The 22,269-nt window shown below is 42.1% G+C and overlaps 1 protein-coding gene across 1 annotated transcript in view; it reads left to right on the top strand.

The window, feature by feature from the left end:
* The window catches only part of LOC121536633 (nck-associated protein 5-like), a 77,791-nt gene that overhangs the window by 46,069 nt on the left and 9,453 nt on the right, over nucleotides 1-22,269 (top strand). Inside the window, exon 10 of the mRNA XM_041844044.2 lies at nucleotides 3,294-3,372. Within this exon, the coding sequence (XP_041699978.2) occupies nucleotides 3,294-3,372 (79 nt within the window). The remainder of the gene's footprint in view (nucleotides 1-3,293; nucleotides 3,373-22,269) is intronic.

Raw genomic sequence — 22,269 nt, forward strand, 5'->3', positions numbered from 1 at the left:
GTCTTCACTGATATTTTCAACCTCTCCCTGGCCGAGTCTATAATACCTACACGTTTCAAGCAGACCACCATAGTCCCTGTGCCCAAGAACACCAAGGTAACCTGTCTAAATGACTACCGACCCGTAGCACTCACGTCTGTAGCCATGAAGCGCTTTGAAAGGCTGTTCATGGCTCACATCAACATCATCATCCCAGTAACCCATTCCAATTTGCGTACCGCCCCAACAGATCCACAGATGATACAATCTCTATTGCACTCAACACTGACCTTATCCCACCTGGACTAAAGAAACACCTACGTGAGAATGCTGTTCATTGACTACAGTTCAGCGTTCAACACCATAGTGCCCTCAAAGCTCATCACTAAGCTAAAGACCCTGGGACTAAACACCTTCCTCTGCAACTCGATGCTGGACTTCCTGACGGACCGCCCCCAGGTGGTAAGAGTAGGCAGCAACACATCTGCCAAACTGATCCTCAACACAAGGGCCCCTCATGGGTGCGTGCTTAGTCCCTTCCTGTACTCCCTGTTTACCCATGATTGCGTGGCCAAGCACGACTCCAACACCATCATTAAGTTTGCAAACAACACAATGGTGGTAGGCCTGATCACCGACAACGATGAGACAGACTATAGGGAGGAGGTCAGAGACCTGGCAGTGTGGTGCCAGGACAACAACCTCTCCCTCAACATGACCAAGACAAAGGAGATGATCGTGGACTACAGGAAAAGGAGGACCGAGCATGCCACATTCTCGTCAACGGGGCTGTAGTGGAGCAGGTTGAGAGCTTTAAGTTAATTGGTGTCCACATCACCAACAAACTATCATGGTCCAAACACACAAAGACAGTTGAGAAGAGGGCACAACAACGCCTATTCCCCCTCAGGAGACTGAAAAGATTTGGCATGGGTCCTCAGATCCTCAAAAGGTTCCACAGCTGCACCATCGAGAGCATCCTGACTGGTTGCATCACCGCCTGGTGTGGCAACTGCTCGGCCTCCGACCGCAAGGCGCTACAGAGGGTAGCGCGTACGGCCCAGTACATCACTGAGGCCAAGCTTCCTGCCATCCAGGACCTCTATACCAGGCAGTGTCAGAGGAAGGCCCTATAAATTGTCAAAGACTCCAGCCACCCTAGTCATAGACTGTTCTCTCTGCTACCGCACGGCAAGCGGTACCGGAGTGCCAAGTCTTTTTTTTTACGCTGCTGCTACTCGCTGTTTATTATCTATGCATAGTCACTTTACCCCTACCTACATGTACATATTACCTCAATTACCTCGACAAACCTGTACCACCACACATTGACTCGGTACTGGTAACCCCTGTATATAGGCTTGTTATTGTTATTTTATTGTTGCTCTTTTATTTTTTACTTTAGTTTACTTAGTAAATATTTTTCTTAACTCTTAACTGCATTGTTGGTTAAGGTCTTGTAAGTAAGCATTTCACGGTAAGGTCTATATCTGTTGTATTCGGCGCATGCGACAAATACAATATGATTTTATTTAATTTGACCTCCTGTGGTATTGATCACTCCAACACATGCTCACATGCACACTAACATGGATGAGATACTGGAGATACTTAATCTACACTGAACAAAAAACATAAACTCAACATTTAAAGTGTTGGTCTCATGTTTCATGAGCTGAAATGTTCCATACACACAAAAAGCTTATTTCTCTCAACTTTTGTGCACAAATTTGTTTACATCCCTGTTAGTGAGCATTTCTCCTTTGCCAAGATAATCCATCCACCTGAGAGGTGTGGCATATCAAGAAGCTGATTAAACAGCATTATCATTACACAGGTGCAGCTTGTGCTGGGGACAATAAAAGGCCACTCTAAAATGTGCATTTCTGTCACATAACACAATGCTACAGTTTTGAGCGAGCATGCAATTGTCATGCTGATTGCATGAATGTCCACCAGAGCTGTTGCCAGCTGTTGCCATGCCTCCAACATTGTTTTAGAGAATTTGGCAGTATATCCAACCAGCCTCACAACCGCAGACCACGTGTACGGGAATGTGTGGGCGAGCAGTTTGCTGATGTCAACGTTGTGAACAGAGTGCCCCATGGTGGCGGTGGGGTTTTGGTATGGGCAGGCACAAGCTATGGACAACGAACACAATTGCATTTATCGATGGTAATTTTCAGCATGATAATGCACGGCCCCATGTCGCAAGGATCTGTATACAATTCCTGGAAGCTGATAATGTCCCAGTTCTTCCATGGCCTGCCTACTCACCAGACATGTCACCCATTGAGCAGGTTTGGGATGCTCTGGATCAACGTGTACCAAAGTATGTTCCAGTTCCTGCCAATATACAGCAATTGAAGAACAGTGGGACAACATTCCATAGGCCACAATCAACAGCCCGATCAACTCTATGTAAAGGAGATGTGTCGCACTGCATGAGGCAAATGGTGGTCACACCATATACTGACTGGTTTTCTGATCCACAACCCTCCTTTTTTCTTTTAAAGATATCTCTGACCAACAGATGCATATCTGTATTCCCAGTCCTGTGAAATCCATAGATTAGGGACTAATGAATTTATTTCAATTGACTGATTTCCTTATAAAGTGTAACTCAGTAAAATCTTTGAAATTGTTGCATGTTGCATTTATATTTTTGTTCAGTGTAGATACTGAGGAAAATCTATGGACTATTTTTGATTTGTACAAACATTCACAAGCAGTCTTGATAATAGAGTGATCAATAGAATAAAAATTGCTTGGAAGTATTTTCAGGTGACAGTCCATCATTGTCCTGATGTGATTCAGATAAATATTGTTTACCTGTTGCATGGATAAATGATCAGATAGTCTAGACAGCTAAAATGGCAATTGAATTACAGTTTATTATAGGCCTATCAGAGATTTTCCCACCAAACTTAAGACAGCCGTTGTTCAATTACATTACCAGGGGTGAAAATAAGTCAAAACTATCAAGTTGTCAACTGGCCAAATTGACTTCTTGCTGGTTCACAAACTTTTGTGAGATTGTGCTTTACAAAGAACTGAAATCATGTCTTAACATAGAGGATTGCATGAAAGAGGAACATTTAGTCAGTCAATCAGGGACTCTCTGCCTTTTAAGGAATAGATTCATACCACTCTATAATCATAGATTCAAACCATCATGGTAGATTAAAATTAAATATAAACCATGTAATCACAAGTATAGGCAACTCATCTATGGCTTTACAATTCACATATCCCAATATAGTCCCCTGTTCCTTTCATGTATAATTATTTTTTCTTCTTGCTACCACAAACAGACAAAAACACAGAGGATGAACAGGGCTGATAACGACAAAGGAGCTACATTGAAGAGCCCCAGTGAAGATCACTTGATTGGTAAGGGAATTAAGAAAACTATTTGTATTGAACTTGATAGATGGGCCCTGTCGAAAAGCAATCCCTTGCTCCTACCCATAGGAACTTCATGTAGATTTGTGAGAATTGGGTAGCTGTTTTATGGTAATAGCTCCACCATCCAATCCTATCAGATCTACACAAGTGCACTCTCATCAGTCAAGGCCCATTTTACCCTCTGTTTTAACCCCAATGCAGTGATCTTCAAGATCCTATGAAATTAGAATTCTAATGACTAATTCTATGCTTCAAACCTGGTCCTGAGTACATTTTCATTTCTCATCCTTCGAATTACTCAAGCACTGGTAATGTTGGCAGATTTCCTTAATAGCCCCTTTACCTCTTTTCTGTCATGTCATTTTAACCTATGAACCGGAGTGAAAGGGATGGGATCGCAGTTGAAATAGCAAGGTTGAGAGCAAACACTGTGTTTTGACTGTACGTGACACCCCCTCACCCAGAGTTAACGTTCCATTTTATGCATTTAACTTCACAGAGAAATACTGAAGCACAGTGTGTTCGGTCTTTCTCTCATTAAGGATTATTTAGATAGTATCAAAGCCACAGCCAAGCATGCTAAAATTGTTTCAACTCTGCGTGAGTCTAAGAAGTAATGCAATTTATCCAATTTAAAGGTACCTAGAGGCAACTTCCAAGTGAGTGGAGGTCTAAATGTCACTCAGTATATTTTAGCAATTTGACTTGTACCATTTAAGGACAATATGCTGATGCACGTAAAATATTTGGATATTTGAAATAATCTACTTGTTAAATAGGTCTGCCAAAGACATCTGTAAAATTAGCATGTAAAAAATGCATTTAGTCAAACAAAGGAAAACAATTCTTAAACTACACTGAACAAAAATATAAACGCAACATGCAACAATTTCAAAGACTTTACTGAGTTCATAAGGAAATCAGTCAATTGAAAGACATTCATTAGGCTATAATCTATGGATTTCACATGAGTGGGAATACAGATATACAGTACCAGTCAAAAGATTGGACACACCTATTCACTCCAGGGTTTTTCTTTATAATTTACAATTTTCTACATTGTAGAATAATAGTGAAGACATCAACACTCTGAAATAACACATATGGAATCATGTACTAACCCAAAAAGTGTTAAACAAATGAAAATATATTTTATATTTGAGATTCTTCAAAGTAGCCACCCTTTGCCTTGATGACAGCTTTGCACACTCTTGGCATTCTCTCAACCAGCTTCATGAGGAATGCTTTTCCAACTGTCTTGAAGGAGTTCCCACATATGCTGAGAACTTGTTGGCTGCTTTTCCTTCACTCTGCGGTCCAACTCATCCGAAACCATCTCAATTGGGTTGAGGTCGGGTGATTGTGGAGGCCAGGTCATCTGACGCAGCACTCCATCACTCTCCTTCTTGGTCAAATAGCCCTTACACAGCCTGGATGTGTGTTTTGGGTCATTGTCCTGTTGACAAACTAATTATAGTCCCACTAAGCGCAAACCAGATGGGATGGCGTATCGCTGCAGAATGCTGTGGTAGCCATGCTGGTTAAGAGTGCCTTGAATTCTACTTTGAAGAATCTCAAATATAAAATATATTTTGATTTGTTTGACACTTTTTTGGTTACTACATGATTCCATATGTGTTATTTCATAGTTTTGATGTCTTCACTATTATTCTACAATATAGAAAATAGTAAAAATAAAGAAAAACCCTTGAATGAGTAGGTGTGTCCAAACTTTTGACTGGTACTGTACAACTGTTGGTTACAGATACCTTACAAAAAAGTTAGGGGTGTGGATCAGAAAGCAAGTCAGTATCTGGTGTGACCACCATTTGCCTCATGCAGCACGACACATCTCCTTCGCATAGAGTTGATCAGGCTGTTGATTGTGGCCTGTGGAATGTTGTCCCACTGCTCTTCAATGGCTGTGCGAAGTTGCTGGATAATGCACCTCCCCATGTCCCAAACATGCTCAAAAGGTGACATGTCTGGTGAGTATTCAGGCCATGGAAGAACTGGGACATTTTCAGCTTCCAGGAATTGTGTACAGATCTTTGCGACATGGGGCCGTGTATTACCATGCTGAAACATGAGGTGATGGTGGCGGATGAATGGCACTACAATGGGCCACATGATCTTGTCATGGTATCTCTGTGCATTCAAATTAACATAGATAAAATGCAATTGTTGTCATTGTTCATAGCTTATGCCTGCCCATAACATAACCCCACCGCAACCATGGGGCCCTCTGTTCACAACGTTGACATCAGCAAACCGCTCGCCCACACGACGCCATAAATGCGGTCTGCCATCTGCCCGGTACAGTTGAAACCGGGATTCATCTGTGAAGAGCACACTTCTCCCGCGTGCCAGTGGCCATCGAAGGTGAGCATTTGCCTACTGAAGTCGGTTACGACGCCGAACTGCAGTCAGGTCAAGACCCTGGTGAGGACGACGAGTACGCAGGTGAGCTTCCCTGAGACGGTTTATGACAGTTTGTGCAGAAATTATTCGGTTGTGTAAACCCACAGTTTCATCAGCTGTCCGGGTGGCTGGTCTCAGGCGATCCCACAGGTGAAGAAGCCGGATGAGGAGGTCCTGGGCTGGCGTGGTTACATGTTGTCTGTGGTTGTGAGGCCAGTTGGACCTACTGCCAAATTCTCTATAACGACATTGTTAGCAAAATTAGCATTCAATTCTCTGGCAATAGCTCTGGTGGACATTCCTGCAATCAGCATGCCAATTGCGCTCTCCCTCAGAACTTGACACATCTGTGGCATTGTGTTGTGTGACAAAACTGCACATTTCAGAGTGGCCTTTTATTGTCCCCATCACAAGGTTCACCTGTGTAATGATCATGCTGTTTAATCAGCTTCTTGATATGCCACACCTGTCAGGTGGATGGATTATCTTGGCAAAGGAGAAATGCTCATTAACAGGATCTAAACAAATTTGTGGCCAAGATTTGAGCTAAATAAGCTTTTTGTGCATATGGAACATTTCTGGGATATTTTATTTCAGCTCATGAAGCATGGGACCAACACTTTACATGTTGCGTTTATATTTTTTGTTCAGTTTAATAACATGTCTAAGGTAACAATAGTTTGGAGTGGATGATAAGATTGGTTATTTTCAGCATTGGTTGGGTTTTCCCTTTCAAAATCTTCTTTAAAGAGCCTGTGAGAACAATTTGACTGTCTATCCCACAGCCATGTTACATTCACCTGTCAAGTGCCCTCCCTCAACCATTTGAAAACCTTGAAATAAGTTAAATAGACATTAATAAGTAACACGATTTCCAGTGAATAAAAAATTAGCAGATGGTTAACCTTCTAGCATTGGTCTCACCCCTAATGAAGCCTTCACATACGGCCTGGGACCCAAATGAGAAATTCAGTGTTTTCCTGGAACCGAAGCTCATAAAAACATGCCCCCTTTTGGGGGCCCTAAGCGAGATTTGGTTAGAAGGCCCCCCACCTAGCGGGCAAAACATTTCAGTCAACTCCCTCTTGATGGCGGAGAGAAAAATGTAAGTATTAAAGTTAATTTCCTGCAATTCTACACATTTTGCCAAAGGGCAAAGAAATGTAGAGAAAATGTTGCTTTTGTAAACGTCCAATGCAGCCGTTTTTATCTCAATATCAAATAATTTCTGGGTAACAATGAAGTACCTTACTGTGATTGTTTTCATTTAAAATGGTCAAAAAGAAACAAAAATGGCTTCTTAGCAAATAGCAATTTCTCAAGCAAGAATCTTGCTAGGATTTTCTGGGAGTGGTTTGAGTGGGGAGGGGAAAACGGAAAATTAGCTGTTATTGGCAGAGAGGTTTGGAACTCTCTTTCTTTTTGGTCTATTAACTAATTTACCACATGGAATTTTTGACTTCGATACCGAAGGTTTAGTACTCACGATACTCGATACCAAAACGATACCAAATTGATGCAACAGCAAAAAAAGGCGTATTAGCTAAGTCACAGAATAACACTTCCCACTTGGTATCCACTGGTTGAATCAACGTTGTTTCCATGTAATTTCAATAAAATTACATTGAACCAATGTGGAATAGACATTGAATGGACATCTGTGCCCAGTAGGTTGATCCAGACAGATAAACTCAGCTACTGCTCGGTTCAATCGTTGGGCATCTTTTGAGTTCAATCATTACATTTCAAATTTGATGTCAAAATTTTTCAGAGACAGCCACGTATGCATTAATGAATCAATTATACAATCATGCAATTCATTTGACTTTGTTTTTACCAATGTAACTGCATAAAAATATAATGGTAATCATGTATTTGAATGGTAAATCTCTATTCATAAACTGGGTAAATCAAGATGTAGACTAAGCCTATTCACAATACAGGTGACAGAGTATGTGCATGCATTCGCTGATTTCCTGAAATCCATTTGGGATTAATTTTATTGTACTGATCAAGAATATTTGCATAGAAGTAGCAATCTCTTCTTTTATAAAAGTGTGCGCTGTCTCTTTAACCAAGTAATGACATCATTCATGACCAGGCACATACCCACACAGTTGAGTTCAGTTAGGTGAGGGTCAGGGGAGAAGATGTGACACAGACAAAAGGGGAAAGTATATTTGGACGTGAGGGAAAGACAATTAAGTGAATTAATAACGTTTTTGGTGACAATAAGCTTTGAAATCAGCATATCTTACATTATGGTTTGCATATTATTATTATTATTGTTATTATTATTATTATTATAATCATATTGGCACTCTACTGACAGACCCTGGATGACAGCTGATATCAAGAACATGATGACTCCTTATCAAAAGGAATATGGGCGTGGAAAGAATTCTACACTTTCCACATTCAGAAATCCATCTGTCATGCAAAACAGACATTTTATTCTAACCACATTTCTCATCTTAAAAAAGAAAACCCAAAACAGTGGCACAGACAGGTGCAAACCATGGCTGGAATGAAAAAGGCTAATCTGAAAATCAATATATTCCTGGCTATGATCAAAACAACAAACCTGGAATAGCAAATGAAATTAACAACCGGTTTTCTCAGGTCAGCCAACCACTAACCCCCCTGGACACAACAACCCTCCCAGCCTTCCTACCTGCCCTGAAGCCTCTCCCGGAAATGAAACCCTGGGAGGTGTATGACAAGCTGTGTGTGATCAAAACCAACAAATCCCCCAGCCCCGACGGTGTGCCACAGCGAATCCTACCTTAATTTGTCTGTGAGTTGAGTCAACCCACATCCTCAATACTTCATTCCAGCAAGGTGAATTCCCCTACCAGTGGAAATAAGCCAACCCCAAACCCACCCTCCATCAGTCGACTAGCTACAGCCAATATCCCTGACACCATAACTATCAAAGGTTGCTGAGAGCTTCACTGCCACCTGGATGAAGGAAGATATAACACCCAACATAGAACCCAGAGAGTTTGGAAGTAGACCAGAAAGATCATCTACCCACACACTTGTTAGCCTCCTGGACTGTTTATACAAGCAATCAGACATCCCACCCATCATAACCACCCTCATCACCACTGACTTCTCCAAGGCCTTTGACAAAATTGACTACACCATAACCATTGAACGCCTAATCTAACTGGGTGTCAGACCGGCCCTCACAGCATAGCTCTGCAGTTTTGTGACCGGCCGCAAACAACAGGTACACTACTAAGACAGCCTCTCATACTGGCAGGAGCTGACGGTGTGGCTCGAGGAACTCTTCTTGGCCCTCTCATCATCCTTGCAATCATAGACAGTGCAGCCCGGGATGTAGACAATAGGTGGAAATATGTTTACGATCTAAATCTGGTTAAAACGTGTACACACGTGTACAACAGGAAACATCAGCACACTATAGCAGGCCCTGAACAACTTCAACTGTCAAGTGCAAAGTGACCTTCACAAGAAATCCACCTGTCCCATGCCCTCACTGGATCGAGGGCCAGCATCTCAAAGTGTGTGATAGTATGAAGATTTTAGGGGTAATGGTACAGAAGGACTTACAATGAGGTGAGCAGGTTGCTACTATGGTAACCAAGAGCAACAGAAAACGTTTTCTCCTCGCTGCCTTAATAGGTTCCATGTGCCACACCATTTACACCAGCTACACCGGTTACACCGGCCCACCCCGGAGTATGCCGCTCCTGCTTGGCACAGCTCTGTGATTCGATTCATAGCATATGCAAAACTTTATGGCTACTTTCCCAAATAATTGTCCACCTCGGTTCAGCTGTCAGAGATTTAAGCACTAAATGTATCAGGGCAATGCATGCAAAGGCCTATAGGCTTAGTTGTCAACTGTATGATACATAGTACATATACAGTTGAAGTCGGAAGTTTACATACACTTAGGTTGGAATCATTAAAACTTGTTTTTCAACCACTCCACAAATGTCTTGTTAACAAACTATAGTTTTGGCAAGTCGGTTAGGACACCTACTTTGTGCATGACACAAGTAATTTTTCCAACAATTGTTTACAGACAAATAATTTCACGTATAATTCACTGTATCACAATTCCAATGGGTCAGAAGTTTACAAACACTAAGTTGACTGTGCCATTAAACAGCTTGGAAAATTCCAGAAAATGATGTCATGGCTTTAGAAGCTTCTGATAGGCTAATTGACATAATTTGAGTCAATTGGAGGTGTACCTGTGGATGTATTTCAAGGCCTACCTTCAAACTCTGTGCCTCTTTGCTTGACATCATGGGAAAATCAAAAGAAATCAGCCAAGACCTCATAAAAAAAAAATGTAGACCTCCACATGTCTGGTTCATCCTTGGGAGAAATTTCCAAACGCCTGAAGGTACCACGTTCATCTGTACAAACAATAGTACACAAGTATAAACACCATGGGACCACGCAGCCGTCATACCGCTCAGGAAGAGACGCGTTCTGTCTCCTAGAGATGAACATACTTTGGTGCGAAAAGGGCAAATCAATCCCAGAACAACAGCAAAGGACCTTGTGAAGATGCTGGAGAAAACAGGTACAAAAGTATCTATATCCACAGTAAAACGAGTCTTATATCGACATAACCTGAAAAGCCACTCAGCAAGGAAGAAGCCACTGCTCCAAAACCGCCATAAAAAAGTTTGCAATGGGGACTAAGATTGTACTTTTTGGAGAAATGTACTCTGGTCTGATGAAACAAAAATATAATTGTTTGGCCATAATGACCATCGTTATGTTTGGAGGAAAAAGGGGAATGCTTGCAAGCCGAAGAACACCATCCCAACCGTGAAGCACGGGGGTGGCAGCATCATGCTGTGGGGGTGCTTTGCTGCAGGAGGGTCTGGTGCACTTCACAAAATAGATGGCATCATGAGGAAGGAACATTATGTGGATATATTGAAGCAACATCTCAAGACATCAGTCAGGAAGTTAAAGCTTGGTCGCAAATAGGTCTTCCAAATGGACAATGACCCCAAGCATACTTCCAAAGTTGTGGCAAAATGGACAACAAAGTAAATGGATTGGAGTGGCCATCACAAAGCCATGACCTCAATCCTATAGAAAATGTGTGGGCAGAACTGAAAAAGCATGTGCGCGCAAGGAGGCCTACAAACCTGACTCAGTTACACCAGCTCTGTCAGGAGGAATGGGCCAAAATTCACCCAACTTATTGTGGGAAGCTTGTGGAAGGCTACCAAAAATGTTTGACCCAAGTAAACAATTTAAAGGCAATGCTGCCAAATACTAATTGAGTGTATGTAAACTTCTGACCCACTTGGAATGTGATGAAAGAAATAAAAGCTGAAATAAATAATTCTCTCTACTATTATTCTGACATTTCACATTCTTAAAATAAAGTGGTGATCCTAACTGACCTGAGACAGGGAATTTTTACTAGGATTAAATGTCCGGAATTGTGAAAAACTGAGTTTAAATGAATTTGGCTAAGGTGTATGTAAACTTCCGACTTCAACTGTATATGTATATACCCTACCGGTCAAAAGTTTTAGAACACCTACTCATTCAAGGGTTTTTCTTTATTTTTACTATTTTCTACATTGTAGAAAAATAGTGAAGACATCAAAACTATGAAATAACACATATGGAATCATTTAGAAACCAAATAAGTGTGAAACAAATTCTTCAAATAGCCACCCTTTACCTTTTTCAATGTAATTGTCTGCATCACTTCCAATCCCCCATATGTATTTTTTTCTCACAAATATATATATACACATACATACAAATAAATACATATACATACATATATAGACATATCCTTTAAAAAAATATATTTCCCTTTATTACTTTCCAACCCCACCAACCCTTCCCTAATTGGAGTAAACTAGTGAACAACAATGCTTAGGCCTCTACTTCCATGTTGTTTGTTTTTACTCCTGAACTGCCTCTACCATCAACATCTCCGATCATTTCGGTTTGCTTCTATATGCCATATCTTTCTAACTGTGCTCTTTCACGAAAGCTCTCAACCTATAACCTATATACTTATTATGGACACAGTATGCTTTACATTAGTTATCTTGTTGTTATTAGTTGTTGTTAGTTGTTATTAGTCCCATCCTTCAACCATTCAAGACCACCCATCAATCTCTTAACACCATCCATATTGGATTTCTATTTGTCATATATTTTTCAACTGTACTGCGATGTTTTACACAAGTTCTGAACCCTTCTATTCTCAATGTTTCTACAGATTGTAAATTGAAAATAAACATTTTTGCTAAAAATATTATTAGATTATTGATCGATTTACAATGACTTTTCAGATCACCCAGTAGTGCTATCTGCAGGGTTAACTCCAGGTAAATATTGCAATCCTTTAGCTATTCCTGGACCTGTGTCCAAAAACAAGCTACAAATGGACAGTACCAAAACAAATGATCTAATGATTCTGTCTCTTCGCAGCTAAATCTGCAGAGCTGGGAAGATTGTATCCCCCATATAAATAACATTCTATTGGTAGCAAGAATTTTGTATAATTTCAATTGAAAAGTTCTAAGTTTTGAATCCGACGTCGTTTTGCGTATCAGTTCATAAACACTATGCCATGGAATCGGTACGTCCAAAATCTCTTCCCAACTATTTTGCAATCTATATGGGATGGCTGTCAATCCTTTGGTCCTTAAATAAAACTGGTATACTTTTTTATTTATCACAATTTTCTTTAACCAATTATGTTCTTTAATGCAGGGCCGACAGACAAGTTCCTTACTTTATCCCCCTTCCACTTTCCATTTTTGTGGTAATGCTGCAATTATTTGGTTGTAATTTTGGGTAGAGCAGACATTTCCATATATTTTGTTAGCTGCATGTGCGACATAACTCCACCAGTCCTACCTATGATATAATTTAAGAAGATCATACCTTTTTAAAACATTTTTTCAAAAAATAATAGTTTTTTTTAATCAATTTGTATATTTGAGTTTAACCACAATATTTGTTGCATTATTTGTTCTGTCATTTCTGGAGGATTACATTGAAATTGCAACCAACTTTCTATGGCTTGTTTTAGAAATAGTGATATTTGGGAGATGATTTCCTTTTCAAATAACTGAAAGTGAGATGTTGTAATCTGAATAAAGTGAAAAAGGCCATTCTTGAACATGGGGTGAGACAGTCTTACTAATTTGCTAGAGAACCAGTTTGGATTTAAATATAATTTTTGTATGACTGTCCTCCGAATTCATATTCATTAATAAATTGGCCCAAATAAAATTGAATATTTTTTTCATCAGCGCACACTCTTGGCATTCTCTCAACCAGCTTCATGAGGTAGTCACCTGGAATGCATTTCAATTAACAGGTGTGCCTTCTTAAAAGTTAATTTGTGGAATATCTTTCCTTCTAAATGTGTTTGAGCCAATCAGTTGTGTTGTGACAAGGTAATAGATAACCCTATTTGGTTACTGTAATATCAAAAGTAAGTCAAGCCCTTTAAAATATGATCAGAAGAGCTAATGTAAACCAGGGAAAACGCACTACCCTCCCCTGTGCCCCCCAAAACCAACACAACCCTCCCCAAATCACCAGTGACATTTCTATACTCCGCCAACTAAGCAAATGTCTCTAATTCATACATTTATCTTGTCTCCTTTGAATTCATAAATAGACTTATAAAGATCTTTGGTCTTTACCGAAGTGATTATCTAACTTTTCTGGCCAAGAACCCCTACCCCTATCAACCCCTAGCAAACCTTGAAACCTGTGTGCTTAAAATCTGCGTTTAAACTATGTTGATTATGTTATATAAAAATGTTATTCAACCACCGAGCCACATTGATGAAAAGTTGATAAATCAAATCAACGTTTATTGGTCGTGTACACAGTGTTAGACTAATACTTTGAACTCTGCTGCTGTGCATTGAACCTATTTTTAATGCTTGAATATGGATGAACTGTAAACATCCTGCCATAAATACTACTTTATTCCTTCTCATGAATATTTACACACAAGGACACTTCTGTATGACTTTATGAAATTGAATATACAGTTGACCTTTAAAGAGTTTTGATTTTCATACTGTTCCATTTGTGCATCTTCGGTTGTTTGTAGCCACTGAACTTTGTAGGTGTTAGCTTGTTAGTCCTTGTTCGGTATCTTTCCATTCCTTCAGGCAAATTGAAAGGAGAGGATCCTTAGCTAGTGCCAAGGGCTTGTTGAGGGCAATCAATGGTCAACCTCTCTGATGCTGCCTTCCCATGCAAGGAAGTGTCACAGAGGTCCTTGTTAAGTTTTTCCTTCAAGAACACAAATCAATAATGTCTGCGATCTGTATCGTGCTCTTGCCTTAATTCGTTAATCCTATTAGTTACTCCTGTTTGTGTGACAGGAAAGTAAGAGCTATTCCATCGTTGTTGTTATTTATTTTTAGAGCTGTTTGTCACAGATTTGTCACAATTTGAAACTGACCCCCTGAATCTTTTATGTTTATTCTTGATGTATAATTAAAACACAAATTGAATGAAGACATCCAATTATCAGTGAAGTTGTCAGTTAGCAGCCCACCTGTTTTGAGACAAGCTTTTCTCTAGATCGCTGAAGAGAAGCCAGTATTTTATTTTCTGTTGATAAAGAAGCATGACAAGGAGACAGGGACTTTGATGGTTTGAATTTAGGATATCTTGTTCTGAGCTGTGTTTGTCTGTGCCAGGAAGGACATGTGAAACTTTTTCAGATAAGCTATCAGCTTGATCAGGTTTTCTGTTTCATGATAACAGCAGGAATAAAATGATCAATTTTTTATTTTCAATTCTTTCAAAAAGTTTACATAAGATCTGTAACTGTATCAAAGCATGAAGTGTGAGAATGCAAATTGACAGCGGTCATTACAGTACTTTAATTATTTTATACATTAAATATTTCAAAAATTGTGTAGGCCAGCATACTATATGATGTGCACAGTTGTATTACAGTTTAAATAGATATGTATTCAATACTGCATGAACAGTAATTAATTAGCAATCGCTTTGTCACCAACTGTACAATATCATACATGCACTTCATTTAACACACTGTCACTAAATCAAAATCTCAATTGGTCTCAAAAGTGCCTAATTTTCCCTAAGCTTTTTCCACCACGATTCCTCTCAGTTTTGGTGAAGCCCATTCTCTCTGGTGGCAACCATGGTTTTATGTGCTAATTAGCAAGGAGTCATTAGCCAGCATCACAGTTAAATGTAATTGGATGGTTTGTAACTACCATCCATCTGGCTTGGCTCTTAGAGAGGACCTTTGCCGAGTGTCGTAGAACGAAAAAACCAGACCATCTGTTGCATTAATGCACTGAAATGACCTCATAGGCGGCCTGGGTGTCATCAGCCAGTCGCAGCTGGTTTAGACTCTCTCATGCACAACATAATGTGGCCGAGATAGGACAGCGGACAAGGAGAAAACAGACAATCAAACCCGGCTGGAGAGAAAATAATTGATCATGTTGAGGATAATGTTGTATTTCAAGTTGTGGAGACATACTCCCAATGCTATTATAAACCCATTAATTCATAGATTTTATGTTATACTAGTCATAACATGAGGTCGTTATCATTATTCATAGGGCATAAATAACACATGCCATAGTATGTATTAATATGACCCAAAGACAATTATTTTTTGCAGTGTGATTGTATCTCATTTTTATTTGATGCAATACAGTAGGCCTATGCTTGACTTGTTGATAGCTATTTAACCAATTATATGAAAACATGTAATTCTGTTTATGTCTTTCCTTTTGTTGTGTGTAATTCCTGCATCCCCAAGCCCCATCATGTTTTTTCCTTGTGCCTCAGGCTCCGGCTGCAAGATGCGAACGTTGGACAGTGGTATTGGAACGTTCCCCCTCCTCGATTCCTCCTCCTTCTTCTCCTCCATCCTCCACCTCCTTCCCAAGTCAATATCGGCCCAACACTCCCTCAGCCCTCCCAGTGCTCCCAGTTCCTCTAGTGAGAAGGTGTCACCCTCCCCATTACCCCGGTGGAGAGGACCATCTGGCTCAAAATACCATCCCTGCAGCCAACCAGGCCTGGCCAACTCCTCGTTATCCGACACCACTGTGACCCTTGTCCAATCAGTGCCTTATCCCACTGTGGCCTTCCTGCAGCCTGTCCAATCTCTGTCTGAGCCCCTTGTGACCTGTGCCAGTGTGTGTGAAACCCAGAGCAGGCTGCCCAGACTATCCTCAGGTAAAGCCAAAAGAGCTCTTGTCCAGAGATACGTCTCTGGTCACCGGGAACTCAGTCGGTGTCTCAACTTACTGTTGAGACTTAAGGAGAAAACACATCGCACCGATTGATGGTCTGCCGTTTGTTCGCTATTCGTTCGCTTGTTGAACCTGCCGGTGGGAGACTGACAGCCGTAATTTCCCCGCGCTTTTTTACATTTAGAATCGGCTTGCACTCAGTTTGCAAATTACAACCGGCACTCTGTTCAGAGGTGCTAAGTACAAGATGCTCGACAATCCTACCGGTGCGTCCGGAATGGTAGTTGCAGTTTTGAAATTTGGTAGTGCATCAGCAGTTTTCCTCCTGTTATGTCAGTCACTGACAGTCACACAATTAGCCCCATAGCAAAATGTGTAGAATTGCAGAAAATGTGCTTTAAAACTGCACATTTTTCTCTCCACTGCCAGAAATGGGACCTCTAAAATGTTTTGCCCGTTTTTATTTTATTTATTTCACCTTTATTTAATCAGGTAAGCCAGTTGAGAACAACTTCCCATTTACAACTGTGACCTGGCCAAGATAAAGCAAAGCAGTGCGGAAACAACAACAACAACACAGAGTTACATATGGAATAAACAAAACGTACAGTCAATAACACAATAGAAAATCTATATACAGTGTGTGCAAATGTAGTAAGTTATGGAGGTAAGGCAATAAATAGGCCATAGTGCAAAATAATTACAATTATATAATTTATTATTAACACTGGAGTGATAGATGTGCAGAAGATGATGTGCAAATAGAGATACTGTGGTGCAAATGAGCAAAATAAATAACAATGTAAATAACAATATGGGGATGAGGTAGTTGGGTGGGCTAATTACAGATGGGCTGTGTACAGGTGCAGTGATCGGTAAGCTGCTCTGACAACTGATGCTTAAAGATAGTGAGGGAGATAAGTGTCTTCAGCTTCAGAGATTTTTGCAGTTCGTTCCAGTTATTTGCAGCAGAGAACTGGAAGGAATGGCGACCAAAGGAGGTGTTGGCTTTGGGGATGACCAGTGAGATATACCTGCTGGAACGCATACTACGGGTGGGTGTTGCTATGGTGACCAATGAGCTAAGATAAGGCGGGGATTTGCCTAGAAGGGATTTATAGATGACCTGGAGCCAGTGGGTTTGGCGACGAGTATGTAGTGAGGGCCAGCCAACGAGAGCGTACAGGTCACAATGGTGGGTAGTATATGGGGCTTTGGTGACAAAACGGATGGCACTGTGATAGACTACATCCAATTTGCTGAGTAGTGTTGGAAGCTTTTTTGTAAATGAAGTCAAGGATCGGAAGGATAGTCAGTTTTACGAGGGCATGTCTAGCAGCATGAGTGAAGGAGGCTTTGTTGCGAAATAGGAAGCCGATTCTAGATTTAACTTTGGATTGGAGATGCTTAATGTGAGTCTGGAAGGAGAGTTTACAGTCTAACCAGACACCTAGGTATTTGTAGTTGTCCACATATTCTAAGTCAGAGCCGCCGAGAGTAGTGATTCTAGTTGGGCAGGCGGGTGCAAGCAGCGTTCGATTGAAGAGCATGCATTTAGTTTTACTAGTGTTTAAGAGCAGTTGGAGGCCACGGAAGGAGTGTTGTATGGCATTGAAGCTCGTTTGGAGGTTTGTTAACACAGTGTCCAATGAAGGGCCAGATGTATACAAAATGGTGTCGTCTGCGTAGAGGTGGATCTGAGAGTCACCAGCAGCAAGAGTGACATCATTGATATACACAGAGAATAGAGTCGGCCCAATAATTAAACCCTGTGGCACCCCCATAGAGACTGCCAGAGGTCCAGACAACAGGCCCTCCAATTTGACACATTGAACTCTATCTGAGAAGTAGTTGGTGAACCAGGCGAGGCAGTCATTTGAGAAACCAAGGCTATTTAGTCTGCCAATAGGAATGCGGTGATTGACAGAGTCAAAAGCCTTGGCCAGGTCAATGAAGACGGCTGCACAGTACTGTCTTTTATTGATCGCAGTTACCCGTGAGGTAAATACAGTCCTGGAGGTGACAGTGATCAGACCCTGTTATTACTACAACTAAAGCCAGCATTAAGGCAGAGGATTACCTTTTAAGTGTGCAGAGAGGAGAGGCTTACCCATATTAGTATGTGAATGATACCCCCAGTTTAGACTCTGTCAAAGGGACACTGCTCTGTTTTAGTTGTAATACTTACCTTGAATTTGGCTCCCCCTATTGTTCATCTGGAGTAATTTCCTTTAGCTAGAAAATGACCCGTCATCTGACTTGATAGGAGGAAGTTGGTCATTGTTGCCTCATGTAGAGCTCAGAGTGCTCTGTTTCAGTTGTCTGCTCACAATCGTAATCCATCCTTTACGTTGTATGCCTTAGGAAGCTTTGTCAGTGAGTATTTATTATTATTATTCCTTTTGCATATATCTTTCGTTTCAGATCATTATTTGTGGAATTTGCATGTGTATGTTTACTTTGTGGAATAGATGGACAGCACTAGCTTAATTGCTACAGTATGTTAGCCTAGCTTTTGCTAGTTGTCAGTGTGAGCAAAATATCAGGTTGCGTTCATATCTAGTTTGTATTTTAGGACCGATTACATTGTCTTATGCAGACATTGTTGTCTTTGTGTTTCAGTTTCACGCTGTTTCAACTCAAATCTTGTGAACATGGAGATCATGCTTTGAGGGTTATTGATTTGAAGGCGTTTATCTTGCTGTCAAAATATGCACAGTAACGCATACGGAGGACAGTACAGTGAAATGACAGCTCTCTAGTGGGCAGGACCACAAGTTGGATCAAGCAACAGACACTGCTAATCCGTCACAACGCCAAGAGAGGCCTACGACAATTACGGCAGTGTAAAGACAACCTCCAACACACTATGGCCGAGGAGCAGGCATCCACCTTCAATACCAGGTCTCGTGCCTCAGCCTCATTCCACCATTCAAGCAGCTCATCTACAGAAGCCGCAGCCGCCATAGCAAGGGCAAAAGAAGAAGCTGCAGAAGCTCGGTTCTCCTTTACGGAGAAAGAAAGGAGAATGAAAATAGAAAAAGCACAATTAGAAGCATCTATGGACGTGCTGAAAGAGGAAAAGCAAGTGGCTGAAGCTGAGGCTCTAGAGGCCGCTGCTGATTTAAGCAGTCAGAAAAGTATCTGCAGACTCAAGCTCGACTCCAACCCACTCGACCCCACACAGCGAACTAGGGAGTATCTCATGGAGCAAGCTAAATCCTACGACACTCCCAAGCCAACGACAGGAGTAGAGCCGTCCTCTGACGACGGGTCTACTCCAATTTCATGACCAACTGGAGAGCTACAGGCTTGGCGGCTCTCCTTTCACAATGCCATCAGAGGCTTAGACTTAACCTACAGTGAAGAAATTGATCTTCTAGTTAAGTGGCTTGGAAGAGAGTCTACTGCACATATAAAATGAATCAGAGCCATTCACGTAAACCATCCAGAACAAGGTTTGAGGATGGTTAGACTCGAGGAATGCTACAGTTCACTAGAGGTGATAGAGTGCGCTCACCAAACATATCAACAGTTTCCCCAAGATCTCCAACAAGGATTACCCAAAGCTGAGGGAGTTGGGTGACCTGCTTATGGAGCTTCAATTGACATTTTTAGTCATTTAGCAGACGCTCTTATCCAGAGCGACTTACAGTTAGTGAGTGCATACATTATTTTTCATACTGGCCCCCCGTGGGAATCGAACCCACAACCCTGGCGTTGCAAATGCCATGCTCTACCAACTGAGCTACATCCCTGCCGGCCATTCCCTCCCCTACCCTGGACGACGCTGGGCCAATTGTGCGCCGCCCCATGGGTCTCCCGGTCGCGGCTGGCTACGACAGAGTCTGGAATCGAACAAGGATCTCTAGTGGCACAGCTAGCACTGCGATGCAGTGCCTTAGACCACTCGCCACCAAGGCCGAAGGAGACCTCCCTGGCCTAGCTTTTCTCGATATGGCTCAAGGTGTTAACCCTATAGTGCAGAAACTGCCCTTCGGGTTACAAGAGAAATGGCTCTCCATTGGTTCCAACTACAAGCAACAATATCATGTTCCGTTCCCTCCCTTTGCCTTCTTTGTTGACTTCGTCATCCAGCAAGCCAGAATCAGGAACGACCCCAGTTTCAACCTTGTTGCTGATGTTCCTGCTAAAGCAAACAACGTTCCCTGGAAGCAAGGCAGACAGAGAGAAGTCTTGGTTCACAAAACAGAGGTATCCCTCACTACCTCCTCCGACAAGCCTATTAAGAAAGCAGAGAACTCCGAACGGCAGTGCCCTATCCTCACCCCTTACAGAAGTGCAGCGCCTTCCATGAGAAACCACTTGACCAGCGCAAGGCTTTCCTGAAAGAGAATGGCATATGCTTTAGATGTTGTTCATCCTCCTTTCACATTGCCAAGAACTGCAAGTCAAGCGTTAGCTGCGCAGAATGTGAGCGCAAGAGTCATAACAGCGCCCTTCATCCAGGACCACCCCCTGGATCAAAAAGGCAGACCTTCCTACAGAGCATGGTGGGGGAGGAAGAGCTCACACCTCCCTCTGACATAACGTCCCAGTGTACGCAAGTCTGCGGTGGGAACCTCACCGACAGGCCTTGCTCTAAGATCTGCCTCGTCAAAATCTACCCAACAGGTTAACGAGATAGAGCAGTGACATTCTATGCCATCCTCGACGAGCAAAGCAACAGATCATTAGTTCGTTCTGAGTTCTTCGATATCTTCAGGGTACAAGACCCCAGCTCTCCCTACTCCCTTAAGACCTGCGCCAGAGTGATGGAGACAGTAGGAAGAAGAGCCAACGGCTACCAGGTAGAATCTATGGATGGGCAAGTCAGTCTTCTGCTGCCAACTCTCATCGAGTGTAACGAGATCCCGAACAACCGATCTGAGATCCCAACTCCAGATGCAGCGCTCCACCATGCTCACCTGAAACCCCTCGCTCACCTCATCCCAGAACTTAAAGCGAAGAAGAAGAGACATTATCAGAGTCCATAAGGTGCGCAAGCAAGTTAATGGGCCCCATGACTCATACGCCCAGAAGCTTGAGTTTGGGTGGGTCATAATAGGCAACGTCTGCCTGGGGAGCATTCACAAGCCTCTCTGTGAGTACCTTTTACACAAACACTTTGGAGAAAGGCGCCCTACTCTCTTCGAGCCTTGTCCCAAACTCTTCTTGATGAAAGAAAGATTCCGGAATGCCCGAGCTCCCGATCAACCTGCATTATGCTGCTGCAAAAGACTTCCTTGCGACAAAGAGGATGTTCACTTGGGCTGCAATGTGTTCCAGCAAACTAGAGACGACAATAAAGTGGCATTCTCCATTGAAGACAGCACTTTTCTGAAAATTATGAAGGAAGGGATCAGGAAGGATGACAGCAACAGCTGGGTGGCACCCTTACCATTCAAGTCACCAAGGCGTCGTCTCCCCGACAATAGACCTCTAGCGCTGAAATGCTTCTCCTCCCTCAAATGCAACTTCCTTAGGAAGCCCGAGATGAAAGACAACTTTGTCTCTTTCATGTAGAAGATTTTCGAGAATGGTCATGTCGAAGTGGCTCCGCCCCTGAAAGAAGAAGAAGAAGAACGGTGGTACCTACCTACATTTGGTGTCTATCACCCAAAGAAGCCTGGTCAAATCCGCGTGGTTTTGACTCCAGTGCCCAATACGATGGATTATCCCTCAATGACGTCCACATGACTGGGCCCGACCTCAACAACACACTCCTTGGGGTGCTTACTCGCTTCCGTAAGGAATCTGTCGCTATGACAGTGGCTATTCAACAAATGTTTCACTGTTTCCTAGTGAAACACGAAGACCATAACTTTCTGAGATTCCTGTGGTTCCAGGCCTTCTGAGAGTTGGGGGTCTCATAACAGAAGCAAAACCCGGACACGACAAGAAGAACCCCCTGATCATCCCGGGGAAGCATCACGTCGCAACTTTTCTGCTGAAGCATTACCACAAACGGAACCAACTCCAGGGATGCCTTTTCACAGAGGGAGCCAACCGTACAGCCGGTCTTTGGATAGTTGGCGGTAAAAGGTACGTGAACAGCATCATCCACCAGCCTGTCACCTGTCGGAGACTTCGTGGTCTTCCTCAGGCACAGAAGATGGCTAGCCTTCCTGCTGATCATCTCTCCACCGAACCTCCGTTGACCCATGTCGGCCTGGACGTATTTGGTCCATGGATCGTTGCCTCTCGCCGG

The sequence above is a fragment of the Coregonus clupeaformis genome, chromosome 23 (genome assembly GCF_020615455.1).
Source record: "Coregonus clupeaformis isolate EN_2021a chromosome 23, ASM2061545v1, whole genome shotgun sequence".
NCBI lineage: Eukaryota > Metazoa > Chordata > Actinopteri > Salmoniformes > Salmonidae > Coregonus > Coregonus clupeaformis.